Source organism: Manduca sexta, unplaced genomic scaffold (genome assembly GCF_014839805.1).
Source record: "Manduca sexta isolate Smith_Timp_Sample1 unplaced genomic scaffold, JHU_Msex_v1.0 HiC_scaffold_2974, whole genome shotgun sequence".
NCBI classification, from domain to species: Eukaryota; Metazoa; Arthropoda; class Insecta; order Lepidoptera; family Sphingidae; genus Manduca; species Manduca sexta.
This window is the reverse complement of record NW_023593993.1, coordinates 1-17752: the sequence shown is the minus strand read 5'-3', so window position 1 is coordinate 17752 and position 17752 is coordinate 1. Positions and strand designations below refer to the sequence as shown.

Here is a 17752-nt window from a genome sequence, read left to right as displayed (position 1 = left end):
GCTTTATTATTAACTAGCTTTTGCTTGCAGCTCCACTCGCGCGAATTTTCTGGGATCAAAGTCTCGCTATATATATTACTGGGACAGAAAGTAGCCTATATTGCCCAGGGTCTCAAATTATCATTGGTTTCTGCACACCGAAACCACATTGTCGCGGCCCTAGGCACAGTTAAGTGCGTAAACCTCATGGTTGTAATTTCACATCGAGGCTTATGAGGGACTTGTGAACATTTCCGCCCATTTTCACTCCCATCCTAACACTTCCTCTTCCTTCCCTATTTCTCCTCTTCCTCTCTTCCTCTAGAGCCCCGCAGTCGCTAAGCCTGGGGAACCAGTATACCGTTCGCAGGTTTCCCCTGGAGTGGACTGCGGGGTCTGTACCTAAAAAATTCATTAGTTTGTTTTAATTTTATTGCGCTCAGATAGGTACACAGACGCGAGTGGAAGAGTTTGCTTTATAATATATTTTTAGAATATTTTAAGAGTATTAATTACATCAAGTTTCTTGCATAACTATACATTTACGCAGCGCAATCAATGAAAACTCAAATGGAATAAGTTTTCTTTGTTTTTGGAACATTTTTCATTGTTCTCCGCTCCTTTTGGTCATAGTGTGATATACCGGGAAGGTTATGTTACATAGCCTTCCCCGATGAATAGGCTATCCAACATTAAAAGGATTTTTCAATTTGAACCAGTAGATTCTAAGATTATAGGTTTTTATTTTATCAAACAAGTAGTTATAACAAACTGATCGGCGTCTGTATCTTGTTAATCACAAATTATATTTTAAATTCTCAATGTATCTGTCAAGTTTGTTCTTGAATATATTGATATTTCGAGCTGACACTACATCTTTAGGTAACTTGTTTCACGTTTCGACACTCTATTACTTAGAAAGTGTGAGGGTTGTTTCGAGATCTGGCAGTGGCCAATTTACGGTGACCCCTGTGGCGGATATTTTTATTTTACTTAAATATTTTATGAAAGTCTGCAATGTTATTGTGTCCACTTAGGATTAGCGCGTGCAAACAAACTCTTCAGCTTTATATTATAAGTATAGGTTATACTCAGCAAGCAGACGGCCAAAAAACTCTTGTATTATACACTGTCCTATAATATTGTTAAGGTCTTAGTCCATCACACTGTCCTAGAGTGGGTTGTCAGATTTTTTTTATACTTACTTACCTTCAAAAATCTTATGGAGAACTTCTTGGGTATACAAGTTTCCTTACAATATTTTCCTTCGCCGTTAAAGCAAGTGATAATTTACAAAGAATAATATATCTTTTAGAAAAGCGGTGCATGTCCTGGGATTTGAACCTCCCAACCAGGATATCGCTGCCTCTCATCATTACTAATATTATTAAAAGTAATCCATAATGTGCTTAGTAATTAGGTTTCTTATTGATCCCCATTCCGCAGTAACCTACATACAGTATACTTACAGCAATATATTTTGTATCTTCAGGGAAAATTGGCATTACAACGCATACAAATCTGATAGAAGAAGAAATTGTTCAGAAGCTAATTAAAATAAAAGAATTATGTATGCTTGACCATGTACCAGTCTCAGTAATTCCGCAAACTAACCAAGAGATTAAAACTCATTCCGAGAGTAAAGATAAAAGTGAATATGAAACTGATAAATCATTGAAGGAACTGAAAGAAATAGCGATTATGTTACGTCAAAAAATGGACACTCTTGATAGTGAAAAGAATGTAATGGGGGTTGAGTTTTCACAGGTAAAAATGCATTATTCTTGTATCTATTTACTTATTGAGTAATATCTCATGAGATACTGCGTGATTAAGATAAAACATAGAAATGACGCATTACTGTTAAGTTTAGAACAGGGATAGCGACGTGTGCCAGTGGTGGCGCGTGACAAAATACTTCGGGCACGCGAGTAATATACCAAACATTGTATATACTTATATCTTTTTCTTTGGGCTTCACTTCGCTAACATCAGGTTCAGTGAAGCCACTATGCAAGACACCGATGAAAAAAAAACAACACAAATAGTCAAGCGTCATAAAAAAAAATAACAAATATTTGCTAAAAGAGGCACTCAGATAGATAAAACCGCTTCTGGATGTCACGTTACAGGCCTTTTATTTTATAAATAATGGCACGTTAACCATTACGCCATCCCTGATCTAGACTGAGAAAATTGTCTGTACTAGATATAATTTTTGGATTGTTTCACTCGCACTTGTAGCAACTTTTAATACAAAAATTATAATCACTAAGATTATATTTACTTTTCTTTCTTTGGAATATTTTTGTTTGCAGGCCCAAAGATCTTGTGAAAGAGTTCAAGCGGACTTGAAAAATGTCGAAAATATACTTAGTAGTATTGGTTTATCTGATTATCAAGATGGAGCTACTGATAGCTTGTTGGAAAAAGTGCAAAAAAATATTAATCAGTTACATCATAAAAGTGAAGACCTTATGTCAAAAAATTTGTCTTTGAAAATGCGAATTGATAAAGTAAAGAATGATATGAGTTCTTCTGAGGTAAATACTAAAAACTTACTGATAACTGTAGTCTTTGTCCATATTCAATACCTCATGTTAATATATAATTTTTCAGTCTGAAAGAAATAAATGTAAAGCAATTTTGAATAGCTTAAAAGATAGTATACAAGTAATGAGGGATGAATATGATAAAAAGTAATACATCGACAGGAACTAAAGGATAGTTACGAAAAATTACGTGGTGGAAATAAAAGGTAAAAATATATGGCACTTATAATATGGGATAAAGTAACCATCGCTTAACGTAGCTTCACCAGTTGCACTTTTGCCCCTACATCTTTGAAGATAAAGGCTTGAGGCTATGATTATTGTCATTGTTTATTGAGATTATTATATTATATGTATTTATTTTGTAGGTCAATCTATACGAAACGTATATTAGAAATTATTTCTAACGTCGATAAACAGGATATGGAAATAAAGAAGATTTTGGAAGACACTAGACAGTTACAAAAAGAAATCAACTCTTTGGAAGGACAGTTAGAGCGGTGTTTTTCTATCGCTGATGAAACACTTTTAGGGTAAGATTTACTTATTAACCGTATGTATGGCTAGGCCATAATGCCATTCAATCTGGCTAGCAGTAAAATTTTATTTTGTAAATTAAGCCCGTCATAGTACGCAGGCGTATTACAATCTCGCAGGATGCAAATAAATATTGAGCAGTTTGTTCACACTGGTAATTTGAATTCGTCGGGTGTACCGCAATACATTTAATTAAAGTGATCTTGTGCATCTCATAGGTATAGCTTTCGCGTTGTTGATGCTTATGAGATTTATTATAAGTTTTAATTCCAGACTGTATTGTTTTTTTTTAGGATGCAAAAAAAGATGACCAGGCAAAAAAGGCTTACAAGTTACTAGCTCTCCTACATTCTGAATGCAACACAATTGTGTCTCTTGTAAATGATATGGGTTCTTTGCAGAGAGACATAGTGGATTTGGAAGAAAATATCAAAACTGAAACAGCAAAGAGGACAGAGGATACATTGAAGAAAATTCAGTTAGATCTTACCAAGTTGCAGGAAGAGTGTTAATTTATAATATTTTTTACTGATTATATTATGCATAATAATAAAAAATAAGTCAGTATAAATCTAATTTTAATTATTTTACATTCCATTTAATTTCGTTTTGGTAATATTTCAGGTGGAATGTACTGCTCATTAGTCTTTGTTGTTAATGTTTTCTTACTGGCAGTATTTGTTTCTGTAAGTTTTTCTTTTTCCTCAATTTCAAGATCCACCTTATCTTCATTTTCAAAGAACCACAGTTTCTGCTCTTCTTCTTGCATTTGTTTTTGTTTTTGTTGAATCGTTTGTATGCGCCTTGCTCTGTCTAGACGATTAATTTGTTCTTCAAGTTTTTGTTTTCTTATTTCTACCCAAGATTGAAATAACTAAAAATAAAGATAAACAATTATGAGATTCTTAGGAATAATGGGTGTTACTAATATTGTAGCCTGGGGCAATTAATGTCTGTGCTACTTGACCAATCATAAATTATAATCAACCTATGTGTTGGCTCAAACATAAGTTAAACTATTAGAATACTGATACACTCTCCTAGCTATTCCTGTGACTTTTCCAGGTCATGTATGGTATTTTATTTAAGAATTAACTGCCATATTTTTTATATAGTTTTTTGTTATTAATTACCCTTTATTTCTTCTAGCATAATATAGTGTATAAAATATTAATATTTCACTAAACGCAAATTACCCTAAGGGACTTGTTTCATCGCCGCGCTCGTATTATCGTCATTTTTCCGCTCAACAAACTTAAAATAGATATAGATCTTGTGTAAAACATAAAATAGTTTTATATATAATACTTATATAGTAGGTAGTTGATCGTTGAATGTTTATATTGTCGACGAAAAAATGCTCTCTAATAATTTATCGCAGTGACAAGAGATATCAAAAATAAAACTCGCTTAGCGGTCAGAACACTTTCCGAAAGACTTCCAACTGTTATTCTCTACTACACCCGCTATAAACCAGCAACAAAACTATCGGAAATTTACACTTTGTACTCAATGCTTCATGCAACAGCATACTTCCATATGTATTATTTTTTTTTCAGGATAAAAAATAGCCTATAATATGTTAATCATTCAGAACAATATGATCAATTTCTAGATCTACATCAGCTACCGACAACTAACTGATATAGTTCATTAATAGCAATGGATGGCAGTTTGTTACCACCAAGATTTATTACGAAAAAAATAATGACCACAATCTAAAATAAGCTTCTAAGTTGGCACATTCATGTCTTGTGTACGAGATTTCTAATGAGAGTTTTTCTTTTTCATTTAATAAAAAAGAAATATCAGTTGATAAAATACTATTCGTATTGATTTTTTATTTCATATAGACAAAAATAAATAAAATTTTATATGAATTAAAGTTGTTTTATTAATTTATTTTTATTGTTTAAAAAAGTGGGCACAATATAAGGTGCTAAGGGTCACCTACTGTAATAGGTAGCTTTGTAAACAAGCACTGGCTATTTTGCATAACTGGCATAACAACCCTGTAATATGGTGCGGGTGTCATAGATAATAATGTGGTATAGTGATTTAGGATATTTTGGGACTGGAAAGAATTTCTAATGAGAGCAAAGTTACAAGCAACTCCTAGTTCTGTATAAGATCATACAGAATTTAATCACCCATCTCAAAAGGGATGTTTAATTTAAAAATATCAGCCCTGCATGATATACTGTCCCATTTAATGGGCATGGGCCTCTTCTACTCACTAAAAAGGGTATAGGGCTTAGTTCACCATGCTGGTCTAGAGTTCACACACTTTCAAAATTCATATAGAGAACTTCACCAGTATGCAGGTTTCCTCACTATGTTTTCCTTCACCATTAAAGTAAGTGATAATTCACAAAGAATGCGCACATCATTTTAGGTCAGTGGTTACCTGACTAACTTTTAGTCAGTCCAGTCAGGTTTCATGATTTTGAAACTGTGGACATTTGTCTCGGTAGTTCATTCCATACACAAATAGGCTATTGCTGTTTGTACAAAAGGATGTAAAACAAAATATACACATGGTAATTACCTGTTTTTGTGTTAATATATCATTGTTTTGAGATTGGTTGATGGCATTTTCAACAGCAATACTGATAGCTTTCTCTAATGTTGTTTCAGTAGATATTTTTTCAGCTACACTTAACACAGAAATGCTTTTTTCAATTATGTCTTTAACATCAGATTCTGGTGAATGTTCTTTATCTCTATTAAATATATCAATAACTTCATTGAATAATTTAAATGATGTAGATTTTGTTAATTCTTGACAAAGTTGTAATAATTTATCATATTTCTTGTAAGCTAGCCAACCAATTAGCCTCAAGTTGTTACAAAGGTTATCGTTAGGTTTGTTTGTAATCCAGGCTAATGTTTTCCCACACAACAAATATCTATCTTTTATATCAAAATGGTCATCAAAATATGGATTTCTCAAATATTTTACTCTTATTTTTATTTCTTCAACTTTTTTGGTTTTATCTTCAACTGGTGTTATAGGTTCTGGTGGTTTATATCCAAGTATATATTTATAGCATGCATACTGGCAGAGTGTACATGTTATAGTGCTTGAAAATTCCTCTTGCAGCATGACTAAACTCGCAACATCTGCAGCTAAATCATAATTGTGTTTAGATAATAACTCATTTAATAAAATATTAGCACTGTAATCGTCCAGAAAAACACCGAAGTTTAACGGGTCTTTAAGTATTTCAATTAATTCTTCAACATATCCAAACTGTAAAAAGTTACGTACAGTAGCATGCGATGTCGATTCCAATGTATTACCAGTTTCGGCGGAGAGTCTTAATTTATGAAGAAGATCTTTTAGTTCTTCAAGATGATGGGAATCATTAACTGCATTGGCGAATATATCAATGTCTATTGCACTGATTGTTCCCTTCGAGGTATAGCTCTGATCCAACTGATTGTAGAAGTCGCTTAGGTTTATTTTGTTTAATAAAGGTGATGAATTCGTTGCATTCCATGATTCCGTACATTTATATTCCTCTGTTAAAAATGTCCGTCTTATAACAGAAATAGCAGATATCTTTTCTTTGTGACATATCTTACGAAAAATTCTGAGCATTTCTATTATTATTTATTCTTATTTTGTAATATACGAAACTAATTTCAAATATTATGTTAAAATTTTTCGAGGTTATGTTCAAAACGTCAAAAATATATGGAAGAAAGTAGTGCTGCCAACTTGCCGAGACGGATAAATCACGGTGCATTTTACAAATCTTATTCAATTTAAATAAAAATTAAAAACTGTAAAAATAGTATTCACAACCATCATTATAGTTTTCTTTAAGAACGTCAAATTTGCACATATTTAAATATTCACCCTAAAAACTTATTTGTATATCGATATTCATTTATAATGACTCGATTACGTATCTTAAATGGATTTTGTTACTAGTACCTAAACAACCCTAGCGGCGCGGTTCCCAACTTAGGGGTTTTCCCCCCAAATTTAGGGAGTAAATTAGTGGGATAGGATTTTTTAGGGGTTTCATATGTTTAGGGTATTTTTAGGGTTTTCTGAATATATAATATTTTGAATATAATAGAACTATCCAATGCAATAATAGCGTTTGTTACGGTTCCCATTTCGAATGCAAGTGTTGAACGTGCTTTCTCGATCTATAATATAGTTAAAAATAAGCTACGAAATAAATAGACTATCAATTGAAATGTTGCAAAGCATAATGATGATTCGATTCACATTGATTCGTAATGGTGGATCTTGTACAATATTCAATCCATCTTCTAAAATGTTAAATTTCAATGATGTATGATTTTAAAATTCTGACTCTTCAGAGGAAACTGACATAATTTTTAATGTATTAGTTAATTTATAAATAAAAAGCATTAACAAATATCACTGAATATTACTTATATTATTTTGATTGAATATAATTTTTTAGGGGGATTTCCAAATAATTGAGGCAGTTTTAGGGGGTTTTGACTTAGAGTTCGGGGTAAATATTTCTGAGAGTTGTTAACACTGCCTAGCGGCCAAATCGTCGCCCTTATAGTTTTGAGTTATAAAACCAACCAACTTTGAAACTGTTTTTTAATTTGTTTCGGAAAGACATTACCTAGTAGGATTTTAAGTTTAATATTGATTCTATAAATTTTTTTACTTCGAATACAGGAAAAAAAATACGTAAGTAGCTATGTGATATACACAAAAACTACATGATGGCAAAATATTTTTCCTTGTTATGATGTTACGATAATTTCGTGTCCGTTTTTACAAGATGTACTTTAAATTTGAAACAAATGCGTAACTTTTTGTTATTAGAGTCAGACATTTGATTAAAACACACAATGTATCCACTTTCTCTTGCGTGTAATATTTTTTTGTAATAGTGTACAAATGACAGCATATTTTTCGCATGCTTTCGTTGTTTGTACATGTAATTTCTTGTAGTTAAATATTCTTTCTAATTAACATTTCAGATTAAACAATGGCTAACCAGTGGGGACAAAAGGCTGAAGAATTAGAAATTTCTAACAAAGTTGCAGGACTGGGTCTTAACAAGAGCATTATATCTTTAAATCAGACCACTGACTCTGAAGAATCTGCAGATAATGCTAATCCAGCCGATACATCTCTTTTGATGAAAATTATCAGACAAGGCTTGGTGGAATCAAAGTTAGACATTGAAATTCAAAGGAAAGACCCAAACTCGCCACTTTATTCAGTAAAGACATTTGAAGCATTGCATTTAAAACCAAACCTTCTCAAAGGGGTTTACGCTATGGGTTTTAATGCTCCTTCAAAGATTCAAGAGACAGCCCTGCCAACTCTCCTAGCAGACCCTCCTCAAAATATGATTGCTCAGTCCCAATCAGGAACAGGTAAAACAGCTGCATTTGTATTAGCTATGTTAAGTAGAGTTGATCCCACTAAGAATTATCCACAAGTTTTATGCCTCAGCCCTACCTATGAGCTTGCAATCCAGACGGGAGAGGTTGCTGCTAAAATGGCAAAATTTTGCCCTGAAATTAAACTGAAGTATGCAGTTCGAGGTGAAGAAGTACCTAGAGGAACTAAGATTACAGATCACATACTAATAGGAACTCCAGGAAAAATGATGGATTGGGGTGTAAGGTTTGGTATGTTTGATATGAATAAAATTAAGGTTGTTGTCGTTGATGTAGCGGATGTTATGATTGACCGTCAAGGTCATCAGGATCAGTGTATACGTATACACAAATGTTTACCTACTACATGTCAAATGATGTTCTTTTCGCAACATATGATACTGCAGTCATGGAGTTTGCTGAAATCATTGTACCTAATCCTATAATAATAAGATTACTTCGGGAAGAAGAGTCTTTGGATAACATAAAACAATATTATGTAAAATGTAAAAGCCCAGAAGAGAAGTATACAGCAATTTGCAATATATATGGAGTGATAACTATTGGGCAAGCCATCATTTTCTGTCACACTAGAAAAACTGCCAGCTGGTTATCAGAGAAAATGTCATCAGATGGTCATTCAGTAGCTGTTCTTTCTGGTGAACTAACTGTTGAACAAAGAATAGCAGTATTGGATCGTTTTAGGGCTGGGTTGGAAAAGGTATTAATTACTACAAATGTTTTGTCACGGGCATTGATGTGGAGCAAGTGACTCTTGTAGTTAACTTTGACATGCCTATGGATCTAGATAGAAAAGCAGATTGTGAAACATACTTGCATAGAATTGGCCGTACTGGACGCTTCGGAAAGGCTGGTATTGCAATTAATTTAATTGATTCATCCCTGGCAATGCAGATATGTTCAGATATTGAAGCTCATTTTGGCAAGAAGATTCAGTTGCTTGATATTGAAGATGCAGAAGAAATCGAGAAAATTGGTGCATAAACTGATCTTGAATATTGTTGTTTTGTAATTTGCTGTTTTAAAATACCTACTCAATAAATACTATTATATTTTGTATAAACTAGAATACTTTCAAATTCCTCTAAAACTACTAATAGAAATACCTAGTATGGAATGGAATGTCAAAAATAAATGGATGGTAGTAATTACAAATTTAATAAATACAATTTGGTTTACAATAATTACTAAATTATAAACCTATTAGCGTGATGCTTGTCCAGCTTGTTCCGGATTAGCAGCTCCAGAAATCATGACGAAAATCGCTATTGGGACTATATACATCCACTGCAATAAAAAGAAAATTGAATTATACTATTGATCAGGATACAATATGCAAATATTTTAAGACCAATACTTACATATTTTGCCAAAAATGACCTATTATCTTTAACTTCACCTCTTTCTCTGGCTTCTCTTTCTCTTTCTAGTTTTTGTATATATGATGCTGTATCAGGTCTGTTGGAATAATATAGTATCATGGCTTATACAATCAAAAGGTGTAAGAATTTCAGGTCATACAAAAATATTAAGTTGTTTTATGTTCCATTACATATTCTTTGTGTCTCCTAGTTAGGTTTTTATGATTTTATTATATATATACAGATAACAGACAATGCGTGACTTCTAGGCTTGTTTGGGTAAGAATGAAAGTAGGATTAACTAGTATTTTCGTTTTAGGGGTTTACGCCCCAACAGACTTAGGTGCGGGTTATTCTACAAGTGACCAGAGGGAGCGAGATGACTTTTAGGTGAGGGAAGTTCTACGAAGGCGTGAAGTTAATGAAAGACTAATTATGCTAGGGATTTTAATAGTTGGGTAGGGCTGAAAAAGAAATGGGTATGAAAGGAACTGGGTTCATTTGGTGATGCGAAAGTGAATGGTAATGGGAGAAGTTTGCTTGACGTGTGCTTGAATGGAATTTATGTGTGACAAACACAATGTTTTCACACAAGAAGATTCATATGTATACATGGGAAAACGTTGGGGTGAAAAGTATGATTGATTTTGTAACTGTGGATGAACGATTGAAGAAAAACGTAATGGACACCAGAGTGTTCCGAGGAGTCGGTCTGGATACCGACCACTTTTTGGTGATGTGTCGTATAAAAGGTCTCTTCAGAAAGTGGCGACACCGTTGTCCGGCAGAATCGTGTGATTTAGAAAGAATAAAAGTGGAAAAATTACAAGGGGATATAAGAGAAATGTATGACAGTAAATTACAAGAAAAATTTGAAGGGCTAGGTGAGGTGTGTGAGGTAGAAAAATTATGGAAGGAGTTTAAAAAGGAGGTTGTGAATGTTGCAGTTGAAGTTTGTGGAGTAACAAAAAGAAAGAAATGTAAAGAGGTAAAGAATGTTTGGTGAGACAATGATGTTCAAAACGTTGTTAGTCAGAAGAAGCATGCATAGTTAGACTGGTTGGCAATAAGAACAGATAATAGAATGGGAAAGGCAAATGATAGAGATGTGTCAAATATGAAAAATAAGTATAAAAGAATAAAAGAGGAAGTGAAAACATTAGTTAAGAAGAAGAAGGATGAAGCAAAGGAAAATTTTGATAGAAGATTGTGTGAGGATTTCCAGAGGAACATTAAGTTTTTCTAGAAAACAATTAGGAAAGCTAGAGGAAAATCAACATCAGCAGAGCTTAGTAGTGTTAGAGATGCGAATGGAATTTAGTGAATGGTAGAAGCTGCAAGATTAAACTAGAATCTCAGATATCTGACATTCTCAGTAAAGGCCAGGTCAAAAGTACCCGGAACCGGAGGGAATGCATGAAAGGATTAATAAAGGTTGAGGAAGCTCGAGAAGTATGTCAGGACCGTGCAAAGTGGCAATCTATAGTCTCTGCCTACCCCTATGGTATAAAGGCGTGATACTATGTATGTATGTAAAAGACAACAATAAAAATAAAAATTTGCAGTCTTTCTTTTCTTTTTAAATATTTATGAAGGAGGAAACAAGCAAGCTGCTTGTCTGAAGGTAAGAGAAATAACCACCCATTAATAATAGAAACACTCTGTTGAACTTTGAATTTCACAATACTGCATAGCATCCCTTTGATCTCTTCAGCCTGGGGTAAGATATATTTTTGTCTTACAATGCCCAGTAACAATTACATTACAATGTATATTTCAGTGTTATTTACCTTTGCAGCATGGCATAGATACAAATATTAGATAGATATAAATTTAAGAAGACTTACACAGGGGCTTGATCTACATATCGTAGATAAAACTTGGAATTAATTATATAGCCATCTTTGTCTTGTTGTAGTGATTGTGATGAATTAGTCACTTGGAAGTTGATTGCAATAACAGCGCCTGTGGGAAGCATCCATGCATTGATGGCATCAGTAAGTCCATTGTCCAGGAATGTTTTAGCTTTTACTGATGACAAAAATTCAGTTCCTTTGTTATCAGCTGAAGAAACTAAAGCTCTTACAGTATAAAATCCATCTGCTTTTGCTAAATTCTGAAAAGGGAGTATATAATGTTTAAAAATTATTTTTGGTTAATTGATTATGTGGGGATACATTAAAAAGCTTGTTTAACAAGTTACTAAACATCACAAAAACTTCATATCAAGGTGAAAGTCTCGGTCGGATCATTTCTTCACCCTGTATTTGGACAGTGTTGGTATCAGTATGTTATCAGTGCTGTTTTGCAGCATATACTGAGCTGGTATCTCTTCTACCACACATCATGCAAGCAATCAGTTGTGTGCCTGGTATTGTTAACTGTGTGTATGTGGTTTTTTTTTCTTTTATACTTTTTTTGTTGTATTTATGTGTGTGTAGAGAAATAAATGGTTTAAATGGTTAAAGCTGTTTATATGATCTGCAGAAGATTCCATTAACAGATTCACTGCAGTTCACATAATAGTTGTTTTGTTGAGTGGAAGCAATTGTTGCTAGCATATAACTGGGGTGTCGTCTGAATACTCTCTCATTGACTCAGGTCACACACAAACACCAATGTGGAACAGCTCCGTGCGTGACGGCCGCACTGGTGGATAGTTAAATGCTTTGGGCAGCACAGTCAATGTGTTAGCTTGTTTCTCAAAAATAGGCACTATGTATTATAGCAGACAGCCAAAAAGTTATATTTATGATAGTCCAGTACCCTCAATTCCTCTAAATGCATTTCACTCAGTGGTATCTGGTCTATGATAGATGTTCCTGCACGAATGCTTCGTAGAGAAATATTGCCGCGAGGACAGAATGCCTCGTTACATCTTAAAGAGTGTTCTATTTTAATATTAAGCCAGCCATCATAATCTATACACATCTGAAAATAATCAGACCACATTTTGATTTATTTATAACATAGGTTTTAAATAACAGATAATAATTAATGAGGTTCTATCATTGTTTGTAAGAAATATCAAAACCTCACATTAAATATTTTATGCATCCAATGTGATTAGAAGATGAAGGTATGGTATATGATATGGTACAATAGATTTACTCACCGAACTATGAATAAATGTAACTAAACATAACAATTTAATACATAAATGATCCATTTTCATTAATAATTAATTTTGAAGATGAAGATAAATCGATTGTAATAAAACACTACATGTACCACAGGCTATCAATGTAATGTGCTAAGAGAATTATAATTGATCCCTAAAATAGGTCGCAAAAAAATAATCAAGTATTTGTAATATAAAATCAAGAATAAATAAGTCGAACTTTTTAACCTGAGAAAATTACTAAATGAATATAGAATATCATAGAATATTGAACATTTTTGACAGAATGGTCAATGTTGCCAGAAAAATCCATTTAAAAGTATGACATAAGAAATGAAATAAGTACAGTTTTTCGAAGACACAAATAATATACTTGGAGCCTACATCACAAAACAAATTACTCTAATGATTTAAAGGTATTAGTGGAATTCCATTAAACAGTTGAACAGTCGTTTTCAATAAACGATTCCAATCTTAATCTTTAATCTGATTCCCGGAATGAACGAATCAAAATAACTTATTTGTAATTATGTCAAAAAAGAAATTGTTCTGATTGGTCCCTTTTTGAGATAGATTGAAGAAAGATAAATTTACTGCAGAGTCGGAAATACTGTTTCAAAGGCAATAAATCTTTTTTTGAATAATTGGCGCTTGCCTCCTACAGATTGCCAGTGGCGTGGCAAAGAAAATTAATCCTCCGGTTCAGTGTAGGTCACAACTTAACCAATGCAAGGCCGGGCGAGAACAAAAAATAGAACCAAAAAGGGTTTCCGTTTAAAGTTATAAGATAATTTCTAAGTATATTTTAAAACGGTGATGATCTAAAAATATGGTAACAGTCCGGGGCCCGGGAGCACCGGCTTATCCTACAGAAACTACGACCCAGCAAATAGCGCTGACCGCTGTGCATTTAAATAAAATATAGTAGGACTTCTATACTAGGAAAGGTTTCTCACGTGGGCAAAGTTACGAGCGACACCTAATACATACATAGTAGGACTTCTATACTGGGAAAGGTCTCTGAGGCGGACAAAACTACGAGCAACACCTAATACATAATGCGGCCCTAATTAAAGCGACGGTCCGAGTGGCAGATTTGTGTGTAAGGTCTTTTTAGCCGAATGCCAAAGAAAGGTAATGTTTTCTTCGTATCTCTTGCAAGCGCCAGGACTCTCAAAGCACGAGGCTTTGGGTTGCCCTGTTCCTTTAAATTTTCCTCTAATTTTTGTCACGCTAGTACGTCGACGAAGGCGGCAGTGAGCTAGACGGAAGATGGCGCGCAGGCTAGAGGTGTTCATCTTATTAGAACCAACGGGTTCTGTTTACTTACTAAAATTCCTTATTTCGAAATATGCATTTGCTGAATTACCCGTGCTTGTTTTTTTTCATTCGGTCCAAAAGTTTATTGTAACGTACTGAATTTTAGATTTTCGGGAGTCTTATTGAATACACGAAAAATATAAATCACTAGCTTTTGCTCTCGGCTTCGTCAGCTTGAAGGAAGTTTTCTTGGATAAAAGTCTGCTATATACATATTTTCCGGGATAAAAAGTAGCCTATGTCCTTCCCAGAGTCTCAAACTAATTCCATGCATAAAACAAATCCGTGTTAGACGTTTTTGAGTTTATCGCGTTCAGACAGATAGACATATGCGGCGAGGAATTTTGTTTTATAATAATGTAGGATATTTTTATTTTGTTTTTCTTATTAGGTAGAATCGGATAACTTTTTGGATATCTTTTTATTTTTGCGGAGAAAGTGTAGGTATTCTTTACCACTACCGCCCGATCTCAAAGGGGGTGACTGGACGGTTATATTGGGTTAGTTGGCTTTATGTTCTGGCGCGTTGCGGGATAGACTCGTAAGGAAATATGATAAAAGAGTCCGGCGGTCACAAAGCCAAATCCCTAACGCTACCTATATATAACGCATAGCAAAGCAAAACTAGCTAAAACTCTGCAGTGATCATCTTCATGGCATAATCGACGGCTACGAGTTCCTTTGCCGGGAAGTTGTAGTCCGCAACTGCTTTTGCGCGATACTGTCTGGTGCAGCCCGTCTCCTGTAGTGTCATTGAAGTAAGGGCAGGGCCCCCTCTCACTGGAGGGCCCAGCGTCAACAGCAGCATGAGGTCAACTACCCATGCGGGTATCGAACAATGGATTTGAGAAATGTATATTACAAAAATATAAAACAACGTACGACAGTTATTGACCGACTGGTTGCGCAAAAGTCCAAGGAATGTTGGGCTTTATCTTGCGGGTAGTTGTCACAGTGGTGACACACGGGCCGTGTTATACAGTCGACTACTCTATGGTGAGGATTCGACACAGGTAATCACCAAAACGTATCTAGTGGAGACTCGTGTTTTATTTCTTAAAAAACATTTAAGTATCTCTTTTACTCTTAAGAAGCAAGAAAGTGATAAAGTAGTTGTTTGAAATAGTTCAAAACGATTGCCATATCAGGCGCAAATTCCAGAATTTGGGCTGATACTGCTCAGAAAAAAAATATATATAATTTTGCCCGATCCGGATCCGATTCCGGCATCGTAGAGCGCAATACAACTACACCACGACTACCGAGGCAATTATTACACTGTCTACTGTGATTTTTCAAGTCAAAACACAACAATCTAGGTACATAGGTATGCACTATGCACATTACTCTGGTTTTCGATACAGTCATTGCAGTTGTCACCTACCCAACGCGACTCATATTATACACAACATGCCTACCACATAGGCAGTTTCTTAATTTTATTTCTTTTTAAGAGCGTAGGTAATAATAATATTAATAATTTTCATAGGTAGCTTTAATAAAGTACATAATTTTAAGACCGTGCTTTTTAGTTTCTCTATCACATGTTCAAAGGAACATGGAATGCCATTATTAAAATAGGTAATTTTTTTTTCTTTGGAATTCGTGTCCAGATAAAAGACTCACGTGCCCTCATAGAAGGTGAAATTAAACATGAATACTTGCTTTTACCTCTGACGTGGAACATTCCGCTTCAATACATTCGCTTTGAACACAAGGGAAACTCCAAGAGGGTAATCGGGTTTAGTAACATATATCTCCTTTAGCTTTACTCGCAATGAGATAAATAACTGTTATCATCTTCGTGTTATTAAATCTTCAATGTCGTGCTGTAAAGTCTGCTTATTCGTTTTAATTAATAATGTCATTCTCTAGATATTCCTGATAGGTGAACCTCTAGCTGTTTGGGCCTTTCAAACTCGATTTGCGGCGCCTAGTGCTATTTATGTATATTGTAAGTAATATATTTTGTTCGTTGCTTCGCCCACGTATAATTCAATTTGTGACCAATATAAAAAATGTAAGTTTCTATGTATGCGCTTTCTTGGTAGTTAAGCTTACTTACATAACATCAACCACGTATTATATACTGTCCCTCTGCTGGGCACAGGCCTCCTCTATTACTGAGAGGGATTCATTTTAGTCACCCACGCTGGCCTAGGGCGGATTGATAAACTTCACATACACTTAAAATTCTTATAGAGAATTTCTAAGGTATGCCGGTTTCCCTTACAATCGTTTCCTTCACTATTAAAGCAAGTCATAATTTACGAAGAATACACACATGATTTTAGAAAAGTCGGAGATGTGTGCCCTTGGGTTTTGAACTTGCGGACATTCGCTCGGCATTGCGTTCCACAACCAACTAAGCTGTCGCCGCTTTCTATGAAATTTGGCATTTATAAAAGAACTAGGATTTAGGTACATATAGTTTACTTTCTATCCTAGAAAAGCGAACAATGAGAGTCTTAATCCGGGAAGGTGTTACATGCGTGCAAAGCCACAGGCACCATCGACTTGACTACAAATATACTTTGGAAATTAGTAGGTATTTACTATTTACCTACATACTTAATTAGAATCTATAAATAAACATCACGTTGACGGTTGTGTAGCGGACAGTGGATGATGATATTATAAATATTGTGTGCGACGAAGCGTAAAATTAAACAACGCGTTGCCGACATGTGATGCTATGACGAGGATACACTTTAATAATAAAGTGATGATATATTTTATTAAAAGGTACAGCAGGGTTTTACATAATGTATTACTTATTAAAAATTATAAAAATAAAACTGAATTTAACTATAAGTACCTATTTGTATGCCGGCTATTACATAAATAACTGAGTAGCATAATTTTCGTCTCGCATTGAGTAGAAGATCATCTGTGTGGGAGGATACAGTTGGACATTGGATTAGTCCTGTATTACTTATATAACAAAATATCCTGGGGCCGTCTCGTATGCGCCGAAGGTGGATACCGCGGGGTGTAAGAATAACACAGGGTTAGGGACTCGGTCCAATGCTAGCTCGGATGAAGCTATACTCCTGAATAACGACATTGGATTCTAAGACTGGTGAAACCATGATAACCGTTCCACTCACCCCAGTAGTGATAGGGATAAGGTGTTTTTTCCTAAGAAAAACAAAGGCCTTGTATTACCATGCCCACTGTCAAGAACGGGCCTTCTCTACTACTGAGATAATAACGTACTTACTTAATTATTAACGTTTTGAGATAATTTAGGGCCTTAGTTCACCACGTTGGTAGGCAGACTACATACACTGAAAATTCGTATGAAGAATTCTCAGATACGTAGGTTTTCTCACGATGTTATCCTTCACTACTTAAACGAACAATAATTGATAAAAAATACAAACATAAGTTAGAATAATAAGAGGTGTTATCCATTCTGTGTTGTGTTCCATTGCAACTAGACTATCACAGAATGCGACATTTAT

At 34.5% G+C, this 17752-nt stretch overlaps 2 protein-coding genes and 1 pseudogene across 3 annotated transcripts; 2 read left to right on the top strand and 1 right to left on the bottom strand.

Moving 5' to 3' along the window:
• The first annotated feature begins 1121 nt into the window (after positions 1-1121).
• LOC119192602 (coiled-coil domain-containing protein 22-like) lies at positions 1122-3755 on the top strand. The gene is given in 7 exon segments (XM_037446416.1): positions 1122-1746; positions 2298-2522; positions 2599-2683; positions 2686-2737; positions 2900-3064; positions 3293-3299; positions 3362-3755. Coding segments are annotated over 7 exon segments (948 nt in total). The 5' UTR covers positions 1122-1551; the 3' UTR covers positions 3581-3755.
• On the bottom strand, positions 3630-13266 carry LOC115453000 (ER membrane protein complex subunit 10). 2 transcript variants are annotated; one of them, XM_030181629.2, is made up of 6 exons: positions 12960-13266; positions 12611-12775; positions 11692-11960; positions 9845-9941; positions 9684-9770; positions 3857-3942 (listed from the first exon to the last, which is right to left on the bottom strand). In XM_030181629.2, exons 1-5 carry the CDS (start codon positions 13017-13019, stop codon positions 9687-9689), a joined length of 675 nt encoding a protein of 224 aa, XP_030037489.2. In that variant the 5' UTR covers positions 13020-13266; the 3' UTR covers positions 3857-3942; positions 9684-9686. The 2 variants fall into 2 exon arrangements, with proteins under 2 accessions (XP_037302312.1, XP_030037489.2); XM_037446415.1 differs by lacking the exons at positions 9684-9770; positions 9845-9941; positions 11692-11960; positions 12611-12775; positions 12960-13266 and adding an exon at positions 5617-6768 and having other exon boundaries at positions 3630-3942.
• On the top strand, positions 7582-9552 carry LOC119192601 (annotated as a pseudogene).
• Positions 13267-17752: the final 4486 nt, after the last annotated feature.